Genomic DNA, 26,061 nt, shown 5'->3' with positions numbered 1-26,061 from the left:
GTTAAAGCAGGAGAAGACCTGAAGGACCATCTGGGCTCACCTTCCATATTTACAAATCAGTAGTGAGTCAGTAACCGGGCCAAGACTGTGACCCAGGCTAACAGTCTTTCTAATTTACCAGGCTGATGGGGGTCCAAGCTTTAAGCTATAAGGATGATGCTGATGATGATTATCATGATCATGAGGACAGTGTCTTATTGTTTGAGTTCCTTCTATGCATCAGACAATTTCCATGCTGTCTCCTCCTGTGATGAGCCTGTGTGGGCTTGCTATTTCTACCTTCTAGATGAGGTTATGTAGGCTCAGATTTCAGGTGACTGGCCAAGAACACTAGAGGAAGGCCTGATCTGCCCGTGTCCAGACCTTTGCTATCATTGACATACCAGGCCTTTCTCTTTATGAAATGGAACTAAAAATTCTATAAAAGAAGTTAAAGAATCAAAGAAAAGACAATATAAGAGTAAGGGCATTAGTGGCTTGAGGAATTACTTGCCGTTTTCTCTACCCCTTGGTGAGCTCCTTGCCACTGACTTTGTTACTCTAGGATACAAGAATACTAGGATGGGACAGGCAATCATTGCAGAAATCTTGCAGGCCTAATGCCTGGCCATCAGGAGCCATTTTCTGCTGCTGTAGCCTTATGACATTTCCCTTATCCCAGTCTTGTCCCTCGGGTAATGGGCAGCCTCACTACGACCACCATGACAAACCTGCGTGTTTGCCCTCACACCTGCACTCATGTCCTCAGACACACACACACTCAGGACATCCCCATACCAGATGGCCTTGCTGCCCCTTTGATTGTGTTATCTCATTGTCCAGCTCCATCCTGTTCACTCTGGTCTGAAGCCAGGAGCCAAATTGACTTTGTGCCCCGTGGACACTTCAGAAGAGCAGCCATTGCACTAACTGTGGGAGTGTTATATTGCCATTTCCCCCTCCCATGGAGCCTTCCCTGGTTTTCCTGCTTTTCCTGTTCTGGGGGCTGGTCTAGGTAAATGGTCATTATCTCTCACTTCATGGGTGGCAGGTTTCCTTACAGCCACCTGAGATTAGCTTGTGAACACCTCTGAGAGTCCTGTTGATTGTCTGCCCTACATGTGCATGTCATTTTGGACGATCTGTCCATTGTTCTGAGAGACCAGGAGAGGTAGGCTCCTTACCTGCTGTTAGTCTGTTTATCTTAAACTCTTTGTGGTTCTCCAGGCACTTGGTACCTGAGTTGACTCCTCTCCTGCTTCCCTGGGGTCTGTGGTACTTATGCACGCACGCATGCACACACACACACACACACACACACACACACATACATTTGCATACATTTATGTACTCATACTTACACACACCCATACACACACCACAGACTCCCACAGAGCATGTTGCTGACTTGGTCAAGGTGGAGGAATGGATGTGGGGGGTGGGTGGGAAGATAGATGTTCCCGTAACAGCTGACAGATTGGTCTCCTGAATCAAGCTGGGGACTGCAGAAGGGAAGAGAGAGAGCTTGAATCGAGCCCTCACTATTGCCAGGCACAGTGCATTGTGTCTTGTAATTTCACAGTCAGAATAGCTCTCTAGGAAAGAATTATTGGTCCCCAAGATTGTTGGTTCCTTGAAGAGCTGGGGGTGTAGCCCTGCACTTGTCTTTGTCTACAACTCTTCTCTTTTCACTACACTGTGCTCAGGAGGGGGGCCGAATCACTAAAATTCCCCTCTGGGACAGTGCGGTCACAGGAGAGATGCTTGCCAAGCTGCAGAAAACATGGGCAACACAGCAGATTAAAAGAAACCAACAGAAGTCATCATGGTGGCATCACCCCAAGATGACCATGTTGGTATTTGGTGCTTGGTTTATTTTTACATGATGATTTAAAAAGGATACCACAGTGCAAATACTCCAGTGTAACAGATTCTTTTTCACTAAACAGCATAATACTGGTTCTCATGTATTTAGCATCTACTATATGCCAGGCAAGATTCTAAGCATGTCACATTTATCGAGGGATTTAATCCTCATCAGAACTCTGTGAGCAATGGACCATTTTGCGTCCATGAGAACTGAGGCCCAGAGATGTTAAGCAACTTGCCTGCACTCACACAGTCAGAAAGCAGTGGAGCTGGGATTCAAATCCATACCGTTGGAGCCAGATCCAGGCTAGCCCTTGTTTGCCACAGACAATTGTTTCCCTTAGTGATCATTGCCCTCTTTAAGACTCCATGGCAATGGTAATATAATATTCCATCATTTAATACTGTCATTTACCCAGTTGATTCTTAAGTTTTGAACATTTAGATTATCTCCAATTGTTTCTAGTTTAAACAGTGTTACTCTGAAAATCTTTGTACAAACATCTTTTCAGAAACTGAATAATTCCTTAGGATAGATCCCTAAGGGTGGAATTGCTGTATATGCACATTTTAAGAGCGTTTGAGTCTCCCCACCAAATTGCCATTCCAGAAATATCGTGCCAGCCCACATTCCTACCGGCAGACTGTAAAATTGTCCTTTTCTCCACAGATGGTCTGGGTTTTCACTGTGCATCTTGTAATTTGGTGCAGGTGTCACTGTAGCCAGGGTTCAGGCTGTGCATGGCAATGCATTGCCAGTTCATGAACATGACCATGGGAGCTAACACTTGGGACACCTGAGAGGGCCAAGCTCTGCTTTGGGTGAAAGTGGACTCTGGGAGAGGCACTAGGTGTCTCCAGATGGCGAATGCACATGAGGATGCATCAAGTGTCCAAGGAGTCCCTGATATCCTGACAACCCCATCAGAGGCAGTGTGGCCCATGACCTCCATTTCACAGGGGTTCAGCAGTTCCACAAGCCACCATGTTTCCAAAGCTGGAGAAAGACAGTCATTGCCATCTCAGTGTGTTCTGTCACCAGCAGCACTGCCCTGGGAAGTGCTCAGAGGGCAAGGACACCAGGACCAACTTCCCCAGCCCTCCCTTCACAGGTCCAAGCAGGGCAGAGGGGACAGCACAGCCTTCTTTGGAGCCAGAGTGCTAGCTTACCTTAACCTGGCTCTGCCTTTCATGATCTGGGTCTGTTTGGGACAACTCACTTTGTTTCTCCTTCATCTGTCAAAGGGGATAGATGTTCTGCCCTTTAGAATTATACCAGGGATGGCAAAGGAATCAGGGCTCTGAAAGTCCCGGCACCCAGCAGGTGCTCTGCACCTTCCCTGTAGCTGGCACTGTAGACACCTGATTTCCTTCAGCACTTTCTTTCCAATAACATTTGTGTTCACTGTTTGCAGTCCCAGCATTCTTGTTTGGGGGAACAATGTGGTTGCTTGCCCCTTTCCAAAAGCAGTTAGAATGGAATAGAAGAGCATAATGAAGTTCTTGCCTTGAAGGCTGTTGTCTCGGAAAGTTTGTGCTCCAAGTGAGTTCTGCGAAGGGCAGAATCAGCTGTGCAATGAAAGGCAATGCAATCTCATTTTATTATTGGTGTGGAGCAATGGAGAGGGAGTCCTCCAATATCCCACCTCACTCGTGGCTTTGTTTATTGTGCCCAACCTTCCTCCAGCCATAGAGGCTGATCACATTCCCCCAAATGTTAGGGAGGATACTCTAAATGCTGGGGCCAGGCACCCTCCTATCTCCATCCCTTTCCATTCATTGTACTCCAGCGTACATGTGGACTGGGCACAGAGTGGACTTCAGGGAAGGGCTTGGATCCTGTTTGCTAAGGTACTTACAGGGAGATATGTCAGGGGTGGCCTGCTACCTGCTGCTATCCTGACTTCCTGGGGATGGATGCTCAGATGCCTTTGACTTTGTCTAATATCAAAGCTGTTCTTTTCCTTCTATCCCTGAATCTTCACATCTTTTCATTTTTTATGTTTAAACCAATTGCCTTTTCTTTCCCTTTTAGGGAAAGGGGAGAATGAAACAAAGCAAAATGTTTAGATGCAGCCCAGGGAAATAAGGGCTGTATTTGGGTAATAGCCGGGAAATTGGAGAGCTCTGCCAGGCCTCTGTGTTGTATTGATGGGCAAGGGCACACAGGGGAACGGAGATCAGACTTGGTGCCTGTACAGTGTGTGATAACATAGATTGTGTAACAAGATTAAAGAAAAACCTTTAACCAGCTTGTCCTAAGAATCACTAATACCACTCCGTTATGTAATAATCCTATCCATCTTTTGGCATATTACATTTCACATGTGTACAGAACAATAATAATACTGTATCTATCCTATTGTTTTATACTACTTTAATTTTGTGTATATATATGCTTATGCATATACGTATATTTCTGTGTACACACACACACACACACACACCAAGATTTGTGGATAAGCAGCACAGATTGTGGTTTTCCACAAATTGTGGTTTTCCACAAACCATGGAAAGCTGGTTTGGGCCCTATTAAGGAGAAACATGTCTTCAAATTTGGGGCAGGTGTGTGTGGATCTCATTCTTCATGGAGACAGGAACGTCTATATAAAGGGGACATAACCATGATGGGTAGTGTGTTTGGGCTTCTTATAGTTGGCATCTGAATATTCCTGAGAGCATGGCCAGGCCTAAGAAGACTTCTGTGTTACACAGGGTCTGTGACACCAGGAAGATGGGGAGATATCTACAAGGTCCAGAAAATTTCCCTGGAGCCTAACAGACTTGGGAGGCACAGGGAGGGATCTGATGCTACATTTTACTCAGCATGGGGCTAAGAGGAGAACGTAGGAAGCTCTGGGATGCTGAGGAATTGGGGCAGAGATGTTGGGGATGGAGAGTATTTTCGTAAGGCTAGAGCCCAATGCATCTGGAGCCTCTGATGTGGTCCACAAACAAGATAGGGCACATTAGTCTCTCCAGGCCCCCCGTTCAGGCATTGTCAAGTATATTAGGGACTGGCCACATGCTCCTTGAAGCAGACATAAACATAATAGTAACTTTAGTGTCTGTTTAAAAATGGGAAGACTCGCCACTTCAAGAAAGAACTACTCTCCCCTCTTTTCTCGACAGCCTTCCTGGTTAAGGGATTTGCAGCTGAGACATTGTCAGCATCCTATCCATGTGTTTCCTGGCTTCTCAGCTTAGGCCAGCAAGACAATAAATGCTTCCTTCTTGCAGCTGCACTCACCTGTCACTGAGCCCAAACCGGAGCCACAAACATTTGTGGCTTGAAGGAAGCTAAGTACCCCCATAGAATGGCTGCACCAGGTTTTTGTCAGTCGGTTTCCACTCAATCTGAGCCAGTCTATTTCCTTTTCCTTCTTGGAACATCACTTGAAAGGTGGAAACGAACCTGATCTTAATTCTTCCTTCAACATGACATGCCCTTTTGAAATCGTCCAAATAACAATGTCTGATTGTCATGTTGAATTGCGAGCGTGGATGTGAAATGCTCCAAAGTGAGACCAAAGCCAAATATTAGGTCATAAGTCAACATTTTGCTGAGAAACTTGGATACTAAGAGGTTGAAAATTTATGTCTTTTCAAGAGAAAACTTGTTTGCCAGCAGGAAAAAATTTCAAAGACTGTTATCTTCCCATGTGGAAGGAGAGAAATGAGTGTAATTTTGCAACCTGGGTCAAAGTCCTTTAGGGACTTCTGAAATTGGCTTGGCCATGGAATGCAGCTTTGATGTAATATTTGGATTGCTCCCGGAGGTACAAGTCCATGGGTGGCACAGGTGCATGTGTCATTTCTTACAAGGTCTTTGGGAAAAATTGTTGAATGGCCAGGAGCAGCCTCTTCGTGCCGGGGGGCGCCATGCTCTGCTCACAAATCCTTTTGATGGAAAACTTCTGAAGAAAAAAATGAGCCATTTTGGCCCACGGGCACTTTGGGTCCTAAAAGAAGTAAAATCTTGACTACCTTCACCTAAGTAACAATAGCACTCTTTGGAAAGTCTCAGTGGACATGAAGACTCACCTGAAGCAAGAGATCAGCCCAATGCCCATGATGATGCCACAAAACTTGTAGCGTGCCAGCTTGATCTCTTGTCTGTGATCTTTCAGGCCTGCCACCAGGCCCAGACTGAGGTCTTACAGCACCCAGTGTGAGTTGTGGTAAGAGGAAAGAAGTGGCAAAGAGACAACTGTGCGCTCACTCTAGAATAAAAACCAGGCCCTTGGCTACATTAAGAACATTATGCTCTATTTTAAGCTGGCCAAGTGACAATGTCTAGTTTGCATCTCCTTCCAAAAAGCAGAGCAGCTCACATTTCCCCTGAGCGTCCAAGTTCCAGGCAAAGTCAGAGTTAAGGCTCAGGATATAACTGAAGGTCTGCTGTGGATGGGTGTGATGGGGTGGGACTTCAGCGTGGCCACGGGCAAATTCCTTATGAAATAATCTGCAACCACTGCATTGATATAGAAACCTCCTGTGTGTGTGTGGCTGTGCGTGTGTGTGTGCACTCTTGCTTGTGTGCCTGTGTGTCTGCGCATGTATGTATGTGTTTGCGCATGTTTGTATGTGTGGGGACACTCTTGTGTGGGCAGTAGAAGGCACATGGCAGAAATGCAACCTGGCACCATAATAATCAGGACCCTGACTTTATGGGTTCTTCTCTATGCGTAGCAAGTTCAAGTTCATGACTTATATATAGATATTTTTTTATGACTTAGATATTAAGTCATAGCCACTCAGGGCACTAAATCTAGGGCCATCTTCTGCATTCACCCTAAGCAGGGCTCAGCCAGGTTCTAAGTAGAAATACTAACTGGGTACTATTACACTCCCCCTAAATCTCTGAACAGAAAATCTCAATTCCCTGGGTCAGACTTCCTGCACTTTTGAAGGTGAGCCTGCTAATCTGAGAAATAGGTCCCTGCCATTGTGAGCAGGTGGCTAGCCTTAGAGCTCACCTACCACTCACCTTTTCTACTTCTCTGTGCGACGTGTGCTTTCCTGGAGCATACTGGAGACAGCATCACGGCCTTTTGTGTCTAAACACAGCGAGTGGCAAGCCAGTGGCTTGCTGTGCTGGCTTGTGGGCAGGGGATCGCATTGGAGGGTCCTGCAGATTTCATCACTGAGCTACTCGGTGCTCAAAACTGATACAGGCCTACCTGACTCCATGGTGATTTTGGTCTTTCAGGCAAAGAAGGGGAACTACGCCTTCTTGTGGGATGTGGCAGTGGTGGAGTACGCAGCCCTAACAGATGATGACTGCTCTGTGACTGTCATTGGCAACAGCGTCAGCAGCAAGGGCTACGGGATCGCCCTGCAGCACGGCAGCCCCTACAGGGACCTCTTCTCCCAGAGGTAGGCACTGTCAGCCAAGGGGGGCTTAGAGGATAAACTTCTCTTAGGAGGCAAGAGCCAACACGAGCTTGGTTCTTCCTCACGTGAACTCAGCCCTGATTGTACACCAGCACATGCTCCTCCATCCACCCCAACTAGTCCCATGCCAGCCGGGGACGAAGAAGAGGAAGTATATGGTCCCGTCTCATGAAGGTGCATAGTCTCGGTGGGAACTGTGATGCAGGCAGGCAACGCCAGCACAGGGAAGTAAGTGCAATGGAGAGGCTATTCTAGAAGTGGAGGAGGGCAGAGGAAAACAGCTGATCAGAACCGGGAGGCCAGGGAGGGCACCTAAGGCCTGAAGGGTGAGTAGGAGGTAGCCAGATAGGCCCAGTAATTTAAAATTAAGTGAATAATTAATTGGATCTAAGAAGGGCCCAATACTTACTTATTATTATAAGTTTTAGGAAGTTCTAAAATTGGCTTTCAGTGGGAAAAGTCAGTGTGGGAAGAGTCAATGTGGTCTTGAAAAAAAGTGTGGTCAGAGAAGCAGATTGACTGCATATTCATGTGCACATGGGCTGAGGGGGCAGACGCTATCTGCTGGGGCAGGCAAGGGACCTGCCTCCTCCCCATCCTCCCCAGATCAGCCTCCTGGTAATTAATACTAGCAAATGGTAGGGGGAGGGTGGGGGTAAGAGGAGAGGAGGGCTTTATAGGCCTGGGTATTCTAGCCTAAGCAAAGGCACATGGATACCCTCCACCAGAAGTGAAACCTTGTGTCTAGTTTGTGTTGGCCTATTAAGCTTCCCATGTAATTTGCTGGTGGGAGTCCATCCCTTCTTGAGCCTGGTCTACTCTAGACCCTTGGGCATGATCAAGTTTCCAAGTGCTCAATCTGGACACCTGGCCAGCTTCCTTGAGAAAAAAAGTCTGTCATCAACACCCTGCTTTTACTGCCAGAAAACTTATCTTAGTCTTTGACTAGGGGTCTTGGCCTTACCAGACAAGGTGAAAGTGAGGAGCATTGGTGAGCTCAGTGGCCTGCTCACTGGGGCTCCTGTTCCTAAGGACATCTGTGCCTTGGGCCCATCGCCCACACATGTCTGTGAGGTGACATCCTGGTGAGTGAAGAGGGCAGGACTAAGGAGCTTAGAGAGGAATCCCAAAGGACAGGCTATCTTGGTCCACCAAAATCCAAAATAGCAGATGTGTCCAAATGAAAAAGCTGGCATGGTACCCAGGCTTAGGGGCAACACCAGTTGACTGGTAAACACAGGCATCCCAGCACTGAGGATAATCCATTTGGAGGGGCAAGAGTTGTTAGAGATCATTCATTTAACATCCTGAAGTTCAGAGAGGGTCACTCATCCAGCTCCTGGCAGAGTTGGGAGGAGAGTGCATATTAAGTCTCTGTGTTGCAGCCTCTCTTGGGCTGAAAGCATCCCCCCTCCCCTACCTGGGCAGATGGGTATCTACTTAGAAGGAACACTCTGACCTCAGGTCGTCAATGTACTACTGCCAGTGGTTCTTTGAGAGGCTCTCCGTTGTATGATGCCTACAGAACCGTGAGCTGCCTCTAGTTGGGGCATGCCTGAGAGGAGGAAGGGGGCAGATCCAGGAAGCAATGCACTATGCCATTTACAGGAAAAAAAGGCCTCATAGAAATCACAGATCCCGGTCTTATCTGGAACTGCTGTAACTTTCTTTCCCTTCATCCTGGAAACTAAGCTGTTTCCTTGAATATGGGTACACGCCCTTGCTTTGGCAGAGGACAGGTTCTATAGGCCGTGCCTTCTAAGTGTGTATGGCAGGGTTGAGTGCTGTAGCCTGTTTGTGGACCATGGCATGCAGGGCAGGCATTCAATAAATGTTTAACAACCTAATAGCCATTTATAGAGCACCTACTGTGTAGCAGGCTCCCCAACTATTGACCAGAGGAAAGCACCTGCAATTATATCTGTCTGGAAAATAGAACAACTGGCTTCAGGAAGTGGCTATTATCGCTCCGGCTTACTCATAAGCAGGAGTATAGATTATTATGGTGTGCATTAGTTTAGCTTTGTTCTAGGACTCATTTTGTGCCCGTGACTTGTTTTATCTTTCCTCTGTTGCTTACGTGTTTAAATTTTCCTTTTGATTTGTTTGTTTTTACTTTATTCTATGTTTCCCTATAAATTGCCTTACATTCTTCCTGGAATAATATTGGGCATAAAAATGCATACAATTAAAAGGAGCAGGAAGAAGAGAAGCATCGGTAGAACTAAGCAGCCTGCCTGATGTTGCAGTCAGTGAGCGGAGGAGTAAAAATCAGACCCTACAGCTATGCTCTGGCCAGAGTTTCGTGGTCCGGTAGACCAGATCCTAACTCTCAGAGAGCCCGCTGACTGCACTTAGCAGCCTGATTATCTGGAAAGAGCATGGCCTCCCGGGTCAGCACGCCCCAGCTCTGAAGAGTAATCTTGCCACTTTCTAATTGCAACCATGAACAAGTCATCTAGATGCCAAGCCTCAGGTCTTCAAGATGTAAAACTGATTCACTAAGAACTACTTTGCAGGCTGCTAGGAGGATTACAACAATGGTAAATGATCAGTCCCTACTATGTTCTCAATAAAAGGCAGTGCATGTCAGTACTGGACTGGATAGGGCTGCTGGTCAGCATGGCCATCAGACTGTGCAAATTTTACCAGCTTTTATGGAGCTCTTATTACTTGCCATATCTTGAGCTGAGTGGTGCCCATGTGTCCCTTTTCCATTTTGTCACAGTCATGCTGTGGTAGGAGTTGTTATGATCACAGATTTTAGTAATAAGGGCACTGAAATTGAGAGGTTGCATACCATGGCTAGTGTGATGGCACGGTCTGTGTTTGCATGATGTCCATCAGAGCAGAATCTATGCTAAATACAAAGCTCTGCTGTCTCTCCTCAGCGAGCCATTAGTCTACCCACGAGTCTTCTCAAAGCCCTGAGATCCTGCATATCCAGCCCTGGGGTTCCCATAACTGCCAGGAGGCCCAGCTTATTCAGACCTGCCAGCATAGACTTAAATAGTGGCCTTTCAGCATGAACCAGTGGCCAGCTTCTGTAACATGTCCAGTGCCATACAGAGGTATGGGACACTGAAGCTGCCCAGGTGATCATGGGATGTGCCATGTGAGATATCTGTGATGCTCAATGGCATACTGAGCACAAGCCCAAGGCGCACAGGTGCACATGTCAATCATGCATTTATCTCAATGACCAAGTCCCTACAGGCACAGCGGCATATTAAGTCTTTTGTGCTGACTTGTGTCCTTGGCTCTTAACAGACATTATCTCATTATCTCACCATGGCCATTTTAGTTTAGATTAGTTTTCATGATTCAATTAATATATTCATACACATATTGATGCAGCCAACATCCATTGATGGCCCAAGTTGTGCCGCCACTCTGCTTGCTCAGGAGAAACCATGGAGAGTAACACACAGCCCATCCTGAAGGATCTACTCACCTAGTGGGGTCGTGGATCTATCTTGCAAAGATGAGCCAGCCAAGGTTAAGCAGGAGCAAGTCACTTGTTCCGTGATACCCAGCTGAGATCTGGTGCCTCCATCCCCTGCTTCTTGTACTGAGCCAAGCTATTCACAGCCTATGAAAGGCCATGCTATGCTGGGTCCATGATGGTGAAAGGTCAGAGGACCCCCTCTGGGCTGTCACCTTCCCTCTCCAACAGCCACAGCCCATGCATGCATGCACAGCCCATAGACCTCAGCCTCAGCTTATGGTCACAGGTGGCCTGCAATGCAGGTCCAGGGCAGAGACTGCTCAACTGAACAGTTGGAAGTGAGCTTCTCCTGGCTGTACAGAACCACTTCTCCTGAACTGTGTACACCCAGAGAGCTGAGAATGTGGGCTCAGAGAGGTCACGGCAGGTGTTATCACCTGGATATATCACCACGCACCAGGCTGAAAGAGTCTCCCTCCCCAGATGGAAAAGCTTGGGTATGAGGAGGCTGGGGACTACCAGATACTACTAGCTCACTGTTCAGACCACTGGATTACAGAGGGAGTCCATAAAATGCCACAAGAAGGAAAACCACCATCCAAACACCTGCATGGGGACTACAGGAGCCCAGGGGTTTGCCCCACCTTGGTGATCAGGATGGAATCCAGACTCCCTCTCATACCCTCTCAGAACCGACATTCTCAGCTCTTCCTGCTTTAGCTTCTTCTCCCACCATCTTCCTCCTCACCCATTACTCTCCAGCCTCAGTGGCCATATTTTAGCATCTCAGACATGCTGAGCACTTAGCCCAGACAAGAATTTCAAGCATGGCTGTAGTTTTTCCTTCTTGTTGAATGCCATCCCTGCCAACCACAAAGTGAATTTGGCAAGATATTTCACCTCTCTGTGCCTCCATTTCCTTCTGTTTAAAATAGGAGAATGGAAGGAACCATCTCAAAGGGTTGACATGACAATTAAACACTATCTGTCAAGCACTTAGCATATATCCTCGCACACAGAATATGCCAGACAAGTGTGAGCTATTTGATGACTAACCTTCCTTCAGGTGGCAGCTTACCTGTCACTTCCTTGATGAGGTCCTCCCTGTAACCCCCCTGGTCTGGACACCCACCCAGTGCACCATTTCTTAGCACCTGTGCTTTCATGTCATGGTATTGATCACAGCTTCGGTGTCCACACTGATTGCTCTAATTGTTTCAAGGTCCATGTATGTGTCTCTGGACTGCACCCTCAGCAGTGTTGAACATCACACATAGCGCAAGGCAGATACTCCTCAAATCGAATGAATGAATGAGTGATTTGGGGAATCCTGGTGGGAGAAACTTACAATGGATTGAAGGTTTAAAGAAAGCATTTTTGTAAGTCCACAGTCCAAATATTGCCTCGTCCAGTTCTATATTTTCCTACTTTATCCCCAGAGCTTGCCCCCAGTCCCATGTGAAGGGTCCTTATGAGCTTGCTATTGAACTTTATCCATGGGCAGTGGTAGGAGGGGGCATCGAGACTTTTAAGGAGAAAGACAAACCTGATGTGTATTTTGGGAAGAGCACTCTGTCTCACAGTGGGAGAATGGATTGGGGAGGGAAAAATTGGGACAGAATAAGAGCCACCACGGTTCAGCGTGGTCTGTGGAAGGGCCAGCATGGTGGGGAAAGGGCCAAAGCCCCCATGACCACACTGATGAGGCCGGTGGCTGTGGCTCATGTGGATTGTATCTTGCAGGATCCTGGAGTTGCAGGACACTGGGGACCTGGACGTGCTCAAGCAAAAGTGGTGGCCTCACATGGGCCGCTGTGATCTCACCAGCCACGCCAGTGCCCAGGCCGACGGCAAATCCCTCAAGCTGCACAGCTTCGCTGGGGTCTTCTGCATCCTGGCCATCGGCCTCCTCCTGGCCTGCCTGGTGGCCGCCCTGGAGTTGTGGTGGAACAGCAACCGGTGCCACCAGGAGACCCCCAAAGAGGTCCGTGCCCTGAGTCCTGCTTCTCCTTTCTGCATCCTAGAGGCAGGAGAGTCATACTGGGCCACTCGGCGGGCGGTTTTCTTCCAGTTAGTATTTACCGAAGTCACTTGTCTAGAGGCGGCAGTGTTTTATTTGGGGGGGATGGTGTCATTGTTTTACTTTGATTTTAAAGCAAGAGAACAAATGTAGGGGATGTTTTTATGCTTGAACAAAGTGCCAAGGCACCAGCCATGGCCACTAAAGTCCTGTATTTATCTATAGAGCGGGTACAGCATGAGCAGCGCCAGAGAGCCCTTCCCCACCCTGCCCCGCCCATGTGCCTCCACCCTGACCTGGAGAGACCAACTGTAGGGTAAGAGAGGAGATCTCATTCCTTCTTGGTTCTCTTTGCCTTCACATCAAGGGCCACAGGGCTCTGCTCTTCCAGCATGCAAGTAGGGCCTGGCCCCCGCTTCCCCTCCCATCGCCCCTTCTCCCCTTCCCTTCCCCCTCCGTATAGGGCCCGGCCTTGCCCATGTTCCTCCAGGAACACCCAGCACAGGGAACTTTGTGGCTCTGTCCAGACTTCAAGTTCTGGCACAAAATCCCTCCTTATGTGTGCCAACCACAAGCTGATTCTTTCCACAACACTTCCTTCCGTTGGGGTTTTGTTCTTCTTTGAGTCCATTTTTTTTATATGAAGCCTCCACCAAGGGACCCTGGAGCCAGTTCCCCTAAGGGAGGGTGGCAAGGAGTGCCATTTGGGGATGATCTGTGCCAGCGGAAACCTACACACAGGCAGGGAGACATAAGCCGAGCCACTGGATTGCAGGGCTGCCCCTCTGTGCTGCCTATACCTCAGCTTCTTCTGAATTCTAATCAACAGATTATGTTGCTACAAACAGGTGTAAATTTCAAACAAGATGCAGCAAAGTAACCAGCGCCAAATCCAGAAAGGCAGTGTCGCCATGGCCACCATCTCTGCAGCGTGGAGAGACTGGTTGGCCATACCCCATATCAGTCTGTAATGGAGCACCTGGCAAGGTCGGGGTGAGGACAGACTTTCCATTCATACCAGGCAGCAAGCTCTCTGTCATCACACTTAGTTTTTGCTGGAAGGATCTTGCCATTTGATTCAGCATGTTGGAAATGTTCTAGGGACATCCATCTTCCTCATCTGCCTTCTGTGTGCTTCCCTGCAAGGAAGTGCAAAGTGGAAAAGGCCTGGGTCTCCCATGGCCTCAGTGCTTCTCTGGTCACCCCTGGGCCACGGGTGAGAAGGAAGGAGGAGACTTAAGGGAAAGCCACTGAAAGGAACAGTTAATGGTTCTGCTTGAACTTCTTTTGCTCCTGGAAATTTTTTTGTGAAGAAGTTATTGGGAGGGACTGTGAATTATTCCGATGAGTAGTTTTTAGGAAAGTCTGCATATATGTCCCCTTACCAGCCTCAAGTCTATATGTACAGAAGGCTCAGCATGTACCCAGGGTAGGGTGGTCCTGGAGCCATCCCCAGTGGGACAAGGGAAGACAAGATCCCATTGCATTCACTCTCCATATTGTTTGGTTTGGGTTTGTTTTTTTTCCAGACCCAATCAGCCACAGCCTCACTTCTCAGTGCACATGCCCTTGGGTCAGGGGAGCAGGAGAGGCTCTCTGGGTGGGTGAGCATCTCCCTGTCATGGAAGTGCTGACCTGGGATGGCATGGGCAGAGTGGGTGCCCAGGAGAAACAGGCTCTGCCCTCCAGAATGTCCCGTATGAACTAGGTGCAGAGAGAGGCCATTCTTCCTTTGGACAGGACATTCTCATCTGCTTCTGGTCATCATGTCCCTTCACATCCCCTAGTTTAGTGTTTAGTGATAAGCCTAGCCTGGGCAGCCAAAGTGAATGATTGAATGATTACTATGTGTGTGTGTGTGTGTGTGTGTGTGTGTGTGTGTGTGTGTGTGTGAGAGAGAGAGAGAGAGAGAGAGAGAGAGAGAGAGAGAGAAGGGAGGGGGAGAGAGAGAGAAGGAGAGGTGAGGGGATTGATTTTTGGAGAGATATAGAAGGCAGACGTGAAAGAGAGAAATACAGAGAAAAGACCAGGAGACCAAGAAATGACCCAGCTGTGAGGAACAGCTCTCTTCTTGTCAGCAAAGCATTCTGTCTTCTCCTCTGGCTTCTGCATAAGCCCAGGATCTGAGGCATAAGAGAGAATGAAATACATTGGTCCTGCCTAGAAAATGTGGAAGTTCCTGCACCTGCCCCCAACTTGCTTCCAGATAGGAATGAGGACCAGTGAAAAGACAGGTTGCAAAAGCATGGTAGCTGCCTTTCCTCCAGCCCCTTCTGGTGTTGCTAAGGGTTGCATGATAGAAGAGGGAAATATTCCCCATCTTTTTTCTGTTTTTATGAGTTTCTGATTTTCAAATGAAATTTCTCCATCTCTCTTCTTCCTTTCATAAATATATGCCTGTGGGGGAACAGTCCATGTCCCCAGGGGGCTTACCTCCGCAGGAGCAGATGTGGCAGAGAGGTTGACCAAAGCAGCCTCCATTGATCAAGGCTATTCTCAAGTGAGCAGAGGGTACCATGGATGTACTGAGGGGCACCCAGCCCAGCCTGGGGTCATGAGGGGGCAGGGGTATCAGTTAGTGAAGAGCTCCTCCCAGTTAGTGAAGTGTTGAAGGGTTGGTACAGATCCTAGAGCTGGAGGTGAGATTGAAAGTTGCCTTTCTGGTAGGGTGAACAACACGGAGGTAAACAGTCATCACACCTCCTGGAGCTGTGGGGGCTGGAGTGTCGCCATCAGCAAGGGGATGTGAGTGGAGGACGCTGGATCAGGGAGCAGGGACTTGCTCTAAGGGACTTGGATGTCAGGCCAAGTGGTTGAGCCCTCATCATGGAGGGAATAAGAACCAGGAGGGGGTTGAAACAACAGGATATTAGAAGCATATCTTTCAAACCTTCCACAAATATTAACGGTATTTAATCCAGAACCACTTTGTGTTACTGGTTGGCTGTGTTTTATGGAGCAGCATTCTCAATTAGGTGAGAGTGTCTGCTTTACCTTAGAATGCTTCATTTTGGGGCACTGGCTGTATTTCTTAAGAGCCAGAAACCTGTCTTTGGGTGTAGTTCTAGTTGTGTTTAATGGCTTGTGCTGAGATGTCTTCAGACTTTAGACACCTACTTGAGGAAGAGTAGTAATGTGCGTTCAACCCCTTAATATTCATGTGGATTTGAGCTCGTATTTTTTCTAAGGAATCAGACTATTATGTACTTACTCAGTGCAGGTGAGTGCAGCAGACTCTGTGGTTGCAGTAAAGAGCCACCCTCTAGATTTATGGGGGAAGTGGAGCCATTGCTCTAAGAATAAAATATTCATGAAATAAAGATGAGAACCGCACAAATGGGAGATGACATGAAGAGTGAGGGATGAATCATCCGTCACTGGGCTGGGAGCTTGGAATGTTTGTGCTTCCTGCCTTGCCTGCCCTCCCCACCCCGTCCCTGCTTCCATCGCAGACAGGAGCTGACAGAGGCCAGGGTGGCCAGGCAGCAGCGACAGAGTAGCAGCTGGCGGGCCAGCTACTGTCTGTGTGGCCGGGAAGCACACGCCTGCTCTCCGTGGAGGATTTGTGGCAGGGGACACCCCCTTTGGCTCTGCACCCTTCTCTGCCTTCACTCCTCTGATGCTTCTTCCAACTCCATGTAGAGATTTTTCTCTCCTGTATCTTTCCCCTCTTCCTTTATGCCAGCCTCACGGGGTTGCTCTGAGGTTCAATGAGGGAAGGTGTGGAAAGTGCCATAAGCGGCACCTGCCCATGGGACATGCTTGGCGAATGGCGGCCAAGGCCCTATTCCCTCCCAAGGACCTTGTGATGGGCAGTAAGGGGTGTGGGGAGGACAATTCACATCTTAGGGCACCTTCTCTGTGCCAGAAAGATTACATGTTATCTTCTTAACTCTCCTGATTGCCTTCAAGAGCATTGGAGGAAGACATCTTTGGCCCTGGAGAAATGAACGGCAGAATGGGCAGGGACAGAACTGGGATATGATTGCTGTGTCTGCCACTGGGCCTTCCATGGGGTGTGTGCATGAGCAGGGGTTCCTGCCTGACATTTGCCAGAGGATTTGGGGAATTAAAAGTGTAGCTTGGGCTTTTTTCCTTGAGCCAGGATGCCTAGCTAGGAGCCAGGCTCCTAGCGAGGCATTGACATCCTCTGCACCCCAGTTTGTCTCTTCGGCCACAAACTGAGTCTGGCCCAGTGGCTACACTCCTGATATCAGACCTCTTAGCATGAGGGTAAGGATAGCAAGTGTGCATTTAAGCCCTTATCCCAAGACCTATTAGCAAGAAAAGAGTGAATGCTTATCTTACACCAATGTGTATCTCAAAAGCAGCTCAGATATCACTCCCCTCTGTAAAATCTCCCCTGCTCACCTCTATGGGCTGCTTCCCTGTGTGTATGCACTCATGCTGGCTGATTCCAAATTGCTGCTAATGGTTTACTTGCCTATCCCTGCTTGGAGTCTGTTGGCACTTCTCCACCTCCGCATTGCCATCACTTTGCCCAGTGTCTGGAACAGTGGAGCCTCTCGTTAAGAGGTGATGAATATAGCCGAAGTATTGAGCACCTTCTACATGCCAGGGACCAAGATGGATGCTTTACCAAGAACATTAGCTCATCTGGTAGTAGGAGCTCAAAAGTGTTTATCGAATGAATGAACCAGTCTGGGCTCCTATAAAGAAAACGTTATTAATGTTAAATTGTTGTGTGATCATTTCAGCTGGATCAATGACTTTCAGTTCTGGCTGCACATCAGAGGTGATTAATCCTGGAGGTTTTTAGAAATACAGATGCTTGGGCTCCATTCCCCAAAGGGTCCTATTAGGTAGATCTGAACAACTGTAGTTTGTAAGAGTTCCACATGTGCTTCTGACATCCCGTCAAGGATGAAAACCACTGGTCTACACAATCCTCTCAAGGGGAAATTGGGAACACACAGCTTGGCATAGTTGGAAAGAGCCCAGGCTTTGGAGGCAGGTAGATATGGACTCTGATCCTGATGCTCCACTTAGCATGAAGTAGTGTGACTTTGAGCGAATCTCTTCACCCTTAGCCTCAGTTCACCCCATGTACACCTGCTGCTACCACGTATGATGGGAGATGTCCATCAGCTCTCTCTTCTTTTTGCCCTCCCCTATGGAATCTGTGACAGAATCCATCAGAAGTCTTTCCCAATGATGCTCTGAAAACTGTCCATCATCTCTTGAGACCACTTCATTAACTGCTCAATTTCTTTGCTCTTACCTAGCCACTACTTTCAGACCTCCAGACCAGTCCTTTAGGGCTGGGCAAGTCTTTAGAGCAACACTTAAGAAGTTCGTATTGATGGCGTTTTCCCCAGCCATTGGGTCTCATTTACAACCCGGTTGGTGTCAGTGGTAATGGGAGAACACCTCTACAACCATCCCAGTCAGGTGTGAAGTCCCCTGTCCCATTTTGTTCCTGCTCAACTTAAAGTAAAAGCCATTGGACACCAAACAAAGCCTGTTCTAACGAGTCCCATGTGTAACTGGCTGTTACATAGATGATAGTTTAGTTAATTACCATTTTCCAGTACACTGAATTATTTCCACGTTGGTGAACAGCGGCTTAATTACAGAACTTTATCTCTCTGCAAGACAATGCCTGGGAGAGGGTCCCCAGTAACCTCTTTTGGTGCATCTGTCATCATGTTTAATATGAGGTGAGAAACACAGAGCTGGAATTTAGCCAGATTTGTGGATAAATGCAGTCCGTGTCATATTCAGGGATGTTTGACTAGGTCAGTTACCTACAGTAAATTAATGAAGACAGCAGCAAGTTTCCATACGGTTGAACACCAAAAACTTGAGATAATGAGGATGTAAACTGATGTAGTTCACATAAAAAAGCCCATTATTTGAATTTGCATAACATAACAGAATGTCCCATTTTGTCTAAAATATAGATAATTATTCAAATCACTCCTGCCTCTTTTCTTGAGCAGGTGGATTATTTCTGCCTCCTCGTTCCTTGGCCGGGGACTACTGGAAATGACTTAGTGTGTGCTAAATCTGTGGCCCCAGGTGATCCAAGACGATTCTTCCAGGCTTTACCGTACAAGGTGGTTTTCTCCAGTTTTCTGCACTTCAGATCTGACCTCTAGACGGCGGAAGAAGCAGGCAGCTTAGAAATAGATTGGAGGCTCAAACAGACTACCTGTGTTGGGGGGTGGGGAGACATTTCTCATGAGTTTTTCTCATTTTCTGTCCAGTTAAACAATCAAATATGGGCAGGTCACGATGCCACCTTGTTCTTCTGGGATTTGTTTTGTGTTGGAGCTAGCTACCAGCAGTAACAGAATTTGAATAGAATGAGGTCCCACTGGTGCAGAGAGGATTAATTACTTCACTGCCATTTGGGGTGGGAAGGTCTCCCAGGAAAGTCTGTTCAGTTGGTGTGGACGTTTTCTCTGTGTCCTGATGTGGAAAGGTTATAGGCTAATGACTAACCTCAATTGGAAGCTGACACTCACTGCACAGCTTTACAGTCCTTGGAACTGCTTCATTTGTCCTTAACTTGAGGCAAGAAGAAACATATATGGATTTAGGAAACTATATTCAAGCTCTTTCCTCCAAAAGTACTGATTCTCAGGTAATTGGGCTGTAGCCACACCTATGCTCTGGGCTCATTTTTATTCTAGATGCTTTGGTAGTACCAGATCAAGTCCTCACAGCTGTGATTATTATGCTAGATTGGTGCCTAGTCTCAACCACTTTTATAATTCCATCCCCTGAACCTCTTCTGCCTTATACTTCCTGGGTGAAGGATTTCATCTCAGAGACCTCCTTTGTTCACATTTTTCTTCAGAGTATTTTGGGTTGTTGGTCTTCCCCCAAAGCTCTCCTTCTGTTTTGTGGCCCTGGCATTCGATAGAGAGGGCTCCTTTCACTTTGTCCCCACTCTCAACTCTCTGCCTTCCTGTGGTCTTCTTGGACAGGAAGTTCTCCTTTCTCTATCTCTAGACCCCTGCAAAATGGGGAGCATCTCCTGAACACTTTCTGAGAAAAAGGGTCATACCCTTTCTTTTAACTGCCAGAGTGAACAGGACTGGGACCAAGATACTTGCCTTCCCCTCCAAATTAGTCCACTTTTAAATGTGACTTCTTTGTGTCCCCAAAAGGATTATTAGAACCCTGGAAAGAAAATCTAAAGGAGGAAATGGTGAGATCATGCAACTAACCCGTTCTTCCAACTATCCCAGGTCCATTGGTCATCGGTTTTTCTTCAGTGGAAACTGAAGACTTTGCCAGCAGGGACAGCTGGCTATCAAGCCTTCTCCAAGCTTTGCTGTCTGCAAAGAGAAAGGAAGGTTCTATTATGAGACCCTAAAAGTTTCTGAAATTCTCTCTCAACTAATCCAGCTACCAGGATCTCTGATACTTGTCTTCTGCCCTTCCCATATTTTGAAATGAAAATAGCCTATAGATGCAGATATTTACCAACACAGCTGTGGCACTGAGTTTGGCCAGTGGAGATGACAGATTTATCTGTCCCAGAGTTTATCAGGGGCACACAGCAACCATGAGAAGGCTGGAGAAGCAGGATGGGTGGTGGGCAGGAGTCAGACTTGTCCAGAGAACCTGGGGGGCGGGGGGCAAGATCTAGGAGGACAGTCATGGAGCAGAAAGTTTGTTGAAGTACTATTGCATTATTGGATGGACAGTCAACTCTTTTCTGTCTCTTTATCTCTTTGTTCAGGATTCAGTTCATTCCTATTGTCCTTGTTTGCATAGTGGTCCTTCGTCTTAGCTACAGGTGGGCAGGGCACCTTCCAAACTGTTATCCAGTGAGAAGTAATTCCCTCAAAGCAAACAGACCATGGTCTTAGGAAGGGATAATTGATGCTTGGTGGTCTTAAAACAGCCAGAGACTACTATAGCAGTTTAAAAAACTATTTAAAATGGTTTCATGTGCAAGACTAACAACAAAGCAGATAAAACAGAAAGAAAAAGGCAAAGTTGTACAGAGCTGGGTCAGCATGTTGTAAGGTAATTAAGAGAACTTGAATTCGGTGTCTTGTAGTTTTTTACAGCCTTAAAAGAGTCAGTGAAAGACATTCATGCATTACATTTAGTCAGGTTAAGTCAAGGCCTGGTAGTCTCCAGCCCCTTTCCCTGATTTTACCCAGGACACTCGCCACCCAGTGGTGTCCTCAACTTGGAGCTGGTTTCCCGGCATCAGTGAGCTGAGCTCAGCTGTGTGGGGCTTCAGATCCCTGGAATGTCGGCTCTGCCCATGGAGCTATGCCAGTGAATTCTGATGTTGTTCCATCTATGATATGGAGCCATGCCCCATAGTACCTTCCATCCTCAAATCAGTTGGCTTTCTTATTCTCAGGTCTCCTCTTGGCCTGGGATGAGTTTCTTATTTTCTTGTGGGGGTTGTCAGTTTTCTTTGTCTGTGAAAGGTTCTGGAAAAGGCAGAAGCCAATGTCTGACTACCAGTCTTGAGCTCAGCAGAGGTGTGGAGAGAGCAGTGGCCCTGCCTTCTCCACACCAGGGGCCACTGAGAACAAGGAGTAAACTGCAGAGGCAACTTCCTTGCCTGAGGAAGGCTGGGTTGAGACTTCATGGGGGTTAGCAACCCATGGGAGAGGGGCATTCACACCAGCTACTCAGGGTGGCCTCTTCCTGGGGAAGATCCTCTCCCACCAGCCTCCTAGGAGCTCAGAACAGCCACTGGAATTTCCCCCTAGATTTGTGTGGTTCCTTCTTTTATCTTTTGAAAGCCCGTTGAGAGCCTTTACATCTGTGGTATTTCTAACTGCCCTATAAGATGGGCCTGGGTCAGGCTCCTCTCTCTACTCTACGGATGTCACCATTAGACAGCCTGTGGTGTTCTATCTCAGAGCAGAGCTTTGACATGGTATTTCTCTAGGAGTTTGACATCAGGGAAGCATGGGTGGTAGACATGACCTTGCCTGTCACATTGGCACTCATGCTGCCTAAAAATAGGAGTGGAACTTTGAACCTCATTGGGGAGCTGGCATGGCTCCTTTGTGGACACCTGGTCTTATGCCCCACCTCAATGGGGGGAACTGAGCAAATAGAGTACCTCATCTTTGTCTTTTAGGAGCTTTCAAGCAGTTTGGCCCCCTTGATTTATTTTGATATTGTAGACAAAACATCAAGTTATTTAAAGTGAATTTTATTCTCTTTCTTAAGCTCACAAATAAACAAAACCATTTCCTTGCCACCATTTACATTATGGAGAAAGAGTCACGTGTCAGGGTCACCCTCTTGGCTGTCTCTACATTCTTGACACCGGGAAAGTCCTCTAAGCCCTGCAAAGACCCATTCTTTACCATCTCCACCATCTTCCTCATCCAGGAACCAGCCCCATGGGCCTTGGAGACAAGGACATGCCTGCTTTCTGGCATCTCTGGAGATGGAGAGAACAAGGGTTTTAGGGTGAGCCAGGCCCCCACTTCCTGCTTCAGCGTTCCCTTGCTGCCTCTGCCATTCACAAGGGTGGTGATTCCAGGGAGGTCACTGACCTTCCTGAACCCAAGCCTCCTTTTGTGTCTGATGGGGATGATCACATCAGGCCCTTTGAGCATTATGAACTCTGTGGTAAATACACAGGACACCCTGGGCGCTCAAGGACCAGTTCCTTTTATTCCCACGGGAACTCCCTTCTCCTCCTTCTGTCTCTGCCAGTTCTTCAAGGCATCTTCTCGCAGGGGTTGCCTCTGAGTGTGACCGTGGTTCTAGGCCAAGTGAGGAGGGAAGGTACATGTTGCCAAGGCCTGCTTTCTGGGTCTTTGCTACCTTGGGGCAGTGGCCTAGGCCACCAGTTCCCAGATAACTGAAGTTCACCCAGATGTAGGTGAGGGGGTATGGGAGGAATGGGGGGGCAGTGCTCACCTAGTGTCCACCAGGCTTAACATGTCTAGGGTCTCCAGGCCTCCCAGAGTTTGTAGAAAGCCAGCCTTGGCTCACATGAGGGCTTGGCCTGACCTTCCTGTGCTTTCCCTCCAGGACAAAGAAGTGAATTTGGAGCAGGTTCACCGGCGCATGAACAGTCTAATGGATGAAGACATTGCTCACAAGCAGATTTCCCCAGCGTCCATTGAGCTTTCGGCCCTGGAGATGGGGGGCCTGGCTCCCAGCCAAGCCTTGGAGCCGACGCGAGAGTACCAGAACACACAGCTCTCGGTCAGCACTTTTTTGCCAGAGCAAAGCAGCCATGGCCCCAGCCGGACACTCTCGTCAGGGCCTAGCAGCAATCTGCCGCTGCCCCTCAGCAGCTCGGCCACCATGCCCTCCATGCAGTGCAAACACAGGTCGCCCAATGGGGGGCTATTCCGCCAGAGCCCGGTGAAGACCCCCATCCCCATGTCCTTCCAGCCTGTGCCGGGAGGCGTCCTTCCAGAGGCCTTGGACACCTCCCATGGCACCTCCATCTGACCGCGCCGCCTGCCCTCCTGCCCGCCCATCCACCCACCCGACCAGCAGAGCTTTTTAATACAAGAAAACAACAACACAACCCACACACACGTGCACACACACACACACACACACACACACACACAAAGACTCTTTCATTTTTCTTGTACATATGTGTAAATAATGACAGAATGGAGTGGGGTAAAAGTGTATTTTGAATATTCCCAATTTTCGAAGTCAGTAAAAAAAAAAAAAACACAAAAACTGTATGAATGACTTTGTAAATTTTGTTCTATATGAATAAAAAGGCAAATTACTTGTGATCATTCTGAAGTGCCAAAGAAGCCCCCTGTTCCTGGGCCTTTCTGAAGGCAGGAGGGGTGATCAGATAAGGAGCCCCTTCCTGCCGGGAGAGAGGGGAAGATAAGCAGCCAGTCCCTTTAGAGGAGCCCCCAAATGCTGCTTGTTGCCATGTCCCATGGTTTCCTGCCAAGTTCCTCTGCTCCTGGCCCTTGGTTCCTCTTTAATCCTCTCGGGTAAACAGTGAGCCAGCATTGGTCTGACCCCAGGCCACGGGGCTATACGGTGATCAGCTGTTCCTGTCAGCCTGGGACTTAGGAGACTTCTGGGACCTGGGGAGTCCTCTTGTTCACCCACTGCATGATGCAGTGTGCAGTGGGCCCAAGAGAAGCACCCACCATGAGGAGGCCATCTCTGAGGGCTTTGATGCTGACATGCTCTAGGGTCATACTATTGGCCTTGTGTTTTTTTGCTTTCTTTTCCTAATTAGAAGAATCAACAAGTGACAGAATGTGGGAGAAGGCAGGTAGGCTCCATCATTGCCTTGGGAGGCTTGGCAGTGGTGGGCTTGTCCTTGTCCATGGGGATAGAGAAATGCTAGCTATAGTGTGTGGACCAGGTGAGGTGGTGAGACCAGGCAGAGAGAGAATAACCCCTGGGATTTGTGACCTGTGGTTTCGGGTCAAAGGGTTATGGTGGAGGAGTGGAGGGAGGTGCCCTAGGTGAGCAGACCAGTACTCTAGGCGGTGGGCAGTGCTGGAAATAGTTTGTTCAGATAGGAAGGAGCCTTGGCTCCTAGAGAAGGAGCAGCAGAACTTGGTGTGATGTAAACACAAGTAACTCTTTATCACCCAGGGAAGTAACTCCAAAATTAAAAGGATGTCTCCAGGTCTGAAACCCTGCAGGCAGTCTGCCAAATGGGGCCAGAACACAGTGTGAGGCCTTACTCCCTGCTTTGCCCCCTTCTCCAGACAAGAAGCCTTCAAGCGGTGATCCAGCCAATAGGCAGGGGCCCCTCTCACTGAGATTCCCAGGATTATCCCCAAGCTAAGGAACCTACTGGTAGCTCTGTTCCTTAAGGCTAAGACAGCTAGATAGCCACGCCTCCCTCCCTTGTCTTTCTTGGGACAATTAAACCTTAGAACCAGACAAAGAACCAGTAGGAGCAGAGCAGTTTGAGTAATCTGAGCTGACGACAAAGGTGATTCTGCTCTCCTAACCTGCCAGGATGGTGCACACAGCCCACATTGGGCACCAAGAGGGCTGGGCTCCCCTCCCCATCCCTGGCTGGGCAGTCATCAGGGAGCTGAGAGCCCATCTGTGGTCATGGAACAATACAAAGACTATTGACTGCATCTCCTATAGCCTTGTAGAGTTGCTCCAGAGGTGTATTTATGAGGGTGATAACTAGCCCCGGATTGATTTCTTTCCTGAAGTCCTGACTGACATGATTGAGCAGAAAGGAACGGCTGCATCACATAGTCAGCTAAAAGCACCCTGGAGAGGAGAGTGTTTATAATTATGTTATTTATCTCTGGATGCTGAGAATGGCCTGATGTTAGCGCTACCCAGGCAATCCATTGACATTTCTCCAATCAGAGCGTGGAGAATCAGGAGCTGGGTGCATGCGCATAGTGAAGCCTAGGTGGGCGACAGTTACCCTGAGGAAGAGCAGGCTTCATTTTCTTTCCATCAGCACTTTGGGGGGCCCTGCCCTGGATGGTCAGTTTTTCATATATATCTATTTTTTTAATCAAATTCTGGTCTCACTGCCTTATCTCACTCCCAAGTCTGTTTTTTCCTGAGATGATCTGTCTTCTGGGGTACACCATGGATGTCTTCTTGGACAGCTTTGCTTAGAGTGGGTGTAAGGGAGAGGAGAGAGATGGCAGGTGTGTGTGTGTGGGTGGGTGGGTGGGTGTGGGTGCGTGCATGTGTGTGTGTGTGTGTGTGTGTGTGTGTGTGTGTGAGAGAGAGAGAGAGAGAGAGAGAGAGAGAGAGAGTATACCTTTGAGGAAAAGGCATCCTGCTTATTGAAAAAAAAAGACCCTTAACACTTCATGGTGTTATTTATTCTTCACCATGTTTATGTTATTTTTTAAATTTCCTACCCTTGGCATGAGGGGAAATGATTGATATTCAAGTAAGTTCTCAAAAAAAAAAAATCCCAACTCAGATTTCTGTGTCAGCTCAGAATGTATCTTTTTTTCATGCTTTGCTCTTTGGATTTATAACTCTGTTTAGACTATTCCATACATTTTAGGTATATTTTGTGCCTTCAGACACTGCAAATAATAATCAGCATTTGGATTAAAGTTGTTTAATAATAAAACTTGACTTTGCTCCCTACCCTCTTCTTCTCTTCGGTGAAGAAATGCTATCTGCTTGTTCCCAGGGAATGCTGTGGTCATGAGCTGAGTTCTGTCCTATTGGCGTGGGCAGTGGTGAAAGAGACTTCTCTGACCAAGTGGGTCTCAGACATGCCTGGGGGTGGAGGCACACCCTCCTTACCCGGTATATGTCCAGAGTCCCCCCATATCAACCAGGGGGCAACGTGAGGGACAGGCTGAGAAACAATTCTAATTTTCGGTTAACCTAACAATTTCCTATAAAATGTGAGTTATTAGAAAACTCATGGGAG

At 47.9% G+C, this 26,061-nt stretch overlaps 1 protein-coding gene across 5 annotated transcripts in view; it reads left to right on the top strand.

Annotated features, from left to right (window-relative positions):
• Positions 1-25,769, top strand: part of GRID1 (glutamate ionotropic receptor delta type subunit 1) — a 703,600-nt gene extending 677,831 nt beyond the window's left edge. For 3 of the 5 annotated variants that reach the window (XM_086680178.1, XM_086680177.1, XM_086680176.1), the window contains 3 exons: positions 7,061-7,227; positions 12,437-12,677; positions 22,713-25,769. In XM_086680178.1, the coding sequence (XP_086536304.1) occupies positions 7,061-7,227; positions 12,437-12,677; positions 22,713-23,141 (837 nt within the window). In that variant the 3' untranslated portion in view covers positions 23,142-25,769. Of the gene's footprint in view, positions 1-7,060; positions 7,228-12,436; positions 12,764-12,938; positions 13,030-22,712 lie in introns of all 5 variants that reach the window. The other 2 variants (XM_086680180.1, XM_086680179.1) reach the window with 2 other exon arrangements.
• The last annotated feature ends 292 nt before the right edge of the window (positions 25,770-26,061 follow it).

This window comes from Puma concolor, chromosome D2 (genome assembly GCF_028749965.1).
Source record: "Puma concolor isolate L17-30 chromosome D2, mPumCon1.1.hap2, whole genome shotgun sequence".
Classification (NCBI taxonomy): domain Eukaryota; kingdom Metazoa; phylum Chordata; class Mammalia; order Carnivora; family Felidae; genus Puma; species Puma concolor.
This window is presented reverse-complemented; position numbering and strand designations above follow the sequence as displayed.